General features: G+C 38.1%; 1 protein-coding gene across 1 annotated transcript in view; it reads left to right on the top strand.

Moving 5' to 3' along the window:
* Positions 1-1,710, top strand: part of LOC111646687 (segment polarity protein dishevelled homolog DVL-2-like) — a gene marked incomplete at its 5' end in the record, with an annotated part of 8,381 nt that overhangs the window by 4,221 nt on the left and 2,450 nt on the right. Inside the window, 2 exons of the mRNA XM_087171073.1 lie at positions 75-209; positions 859-1,026. Of these exons, the coding sequence (XP_087027199.1) occupies positions 75-209; positions 859-1,026 (303 nt within the window). The remainder of the gene's footprint in view (positions 1-74; positions 210-858; positions 1,027-1,710) is intronic.

Genomic DNA, 1,710 nt, shown 5'->3' with positions numbered 1-1,710 from the left:
TGCAGCATCCATCAATGCGTCCTTTATCTGTCCTTCCATGACTCAGACAGTAACCTACTGCTGTTGTTTATCAGGTGTCCATGAAGAAAACCATCTCACCATTCACAGCAACATCACAGCTGTTGTCAAGGCGATGGCCAATCCGGAGTCAGGCCTGGAGGTTCGGGACAGGATGTGGCTGAAGATAACCATCCCCAACGCCTTCATCGGTAAGAAGTCCAACTCACATCCTAGTCTGCATCATCCAGCAGGCTTGACCTGAGGCTCTGTGCACTGGAACAGTGGTACACAGTGCTCATGGTGAGGTGCACTTTAGAGACCTCTAAGACCCAGAAGGTGGTCTAGCAACACCAACTACTGCTTTGATGATATTTACAGAAACCTCAAAGACTCCTCTGTACACCAGGGTTAAAATACTCTGTTGCTGATCCATGAAAAAGATCAATTAAGGCATTTATGATTTTATGAAACAAAGGTCGCTGGATGTGAACTGGAAACACTGCAGCTCATGATCATGGTTATTCTTCATGTTCAAACTCAATGAGCTGAGATGAGATAGAAAATAATATGAATATAGAGAAATATAATAGGAAGTTTTAAATTCACTTCACAACATATAAATTGAGATGAGGGTTGCCTCACATTGAAAACAGTGGGTGTGCTGGTGTTAAGAGAGGCAGACAGGTTTATACACCTTTCAAACAGGAGAGGAAATTCAAGAGCTTCAAGTTCTCCTGATCAGATGGAGATTCAGGATTTTGGTCTCGATCCTGACAAGTCAAAGCCTGTCCCTCAGTCTGGTCTATGTCTCTAAATACCACAATACTACTACCATCAGTTTGTGTTCTGTCTCTCCAGGTTCAGATGTGGTGGACTGGCTCCACCGTAATGTGGAAGGTTTCACGGACCGCCGTGAAGCCAGGAAGTATGCAGGAAACCTGCTGAAGGCCGGATACATCCGCCACACCGTCAACAAGGTCACCTTCTCTGAGCAGTGCTACTACGTGTTCGGAGACCTCTGTGGAGGTGAGGACAATCTCACGGTCATCAGTCTACAGCGTGTACAACACACTGTTCTGATCAATCAAACATCTGATGATCTGCCATTTATTGGACCCAGATTTTAAATAAGTGCCTGAAGCTGCAGTTCCACCAATCACCACAAGATGGCGACAAAAATGTCCTGAAAACTCAGCTGCTATGAAGAGTCATTCAAGAACTAAATGGTAAATCATTATACTTCAGTCACTCAGCTAGTTTAAAACAACATGGTTTCATTAACCAGATGTTAAAACTTCAGCCTCTTTCAACTCACTCTGACGGACTCCTGGGATTTTTCTCCATTAATTAAATTAGATTAGATAAACAGATGATAATTAGTCCTAAAATGTTAATTCTAATTTTTGTGATGTTATTCAGTTATATTAATGTGGTTATATAGTAATATTATTAGTAAAACAGCATTTCTTCTCAATAATACATCGTCTCTGAGCTTAACTAAAAGTAACCACATACTGTATAAATGTTCTATGTATGTATATATATATATGTATATATATATATATATGTATATATATATATATGTATATATATATGTATATGTATATATATATATATATATATGTATATGTATATATATATATATATGTATATGTATATATATATATATATATATATGTATATGTATATATATATATATATATATGTATA

Source organism: Seriola lalandi, unplaced genomic scaffold (genome assembly GCF_002814215.2).
Source record: "Seriola lalandi dorsalis isolate HSWRI2012SDOR001 ecotype SW California unplaced genomic scaffold, Sedor1 jcf7180002054974, whole genome shotgun sequence".
Classification (NCBI taxonomy): Eukaryota; Metazoa; Chordata; class Actinopteri; order Carangiformes; family Carangidae; genus Seriola; species Seriola lalandi.
The sequence above is the reverse complement of the archived record's forward strand: the minus strand, read 5'-3'. Positions and strand labels throughout refer to the sequence as shown.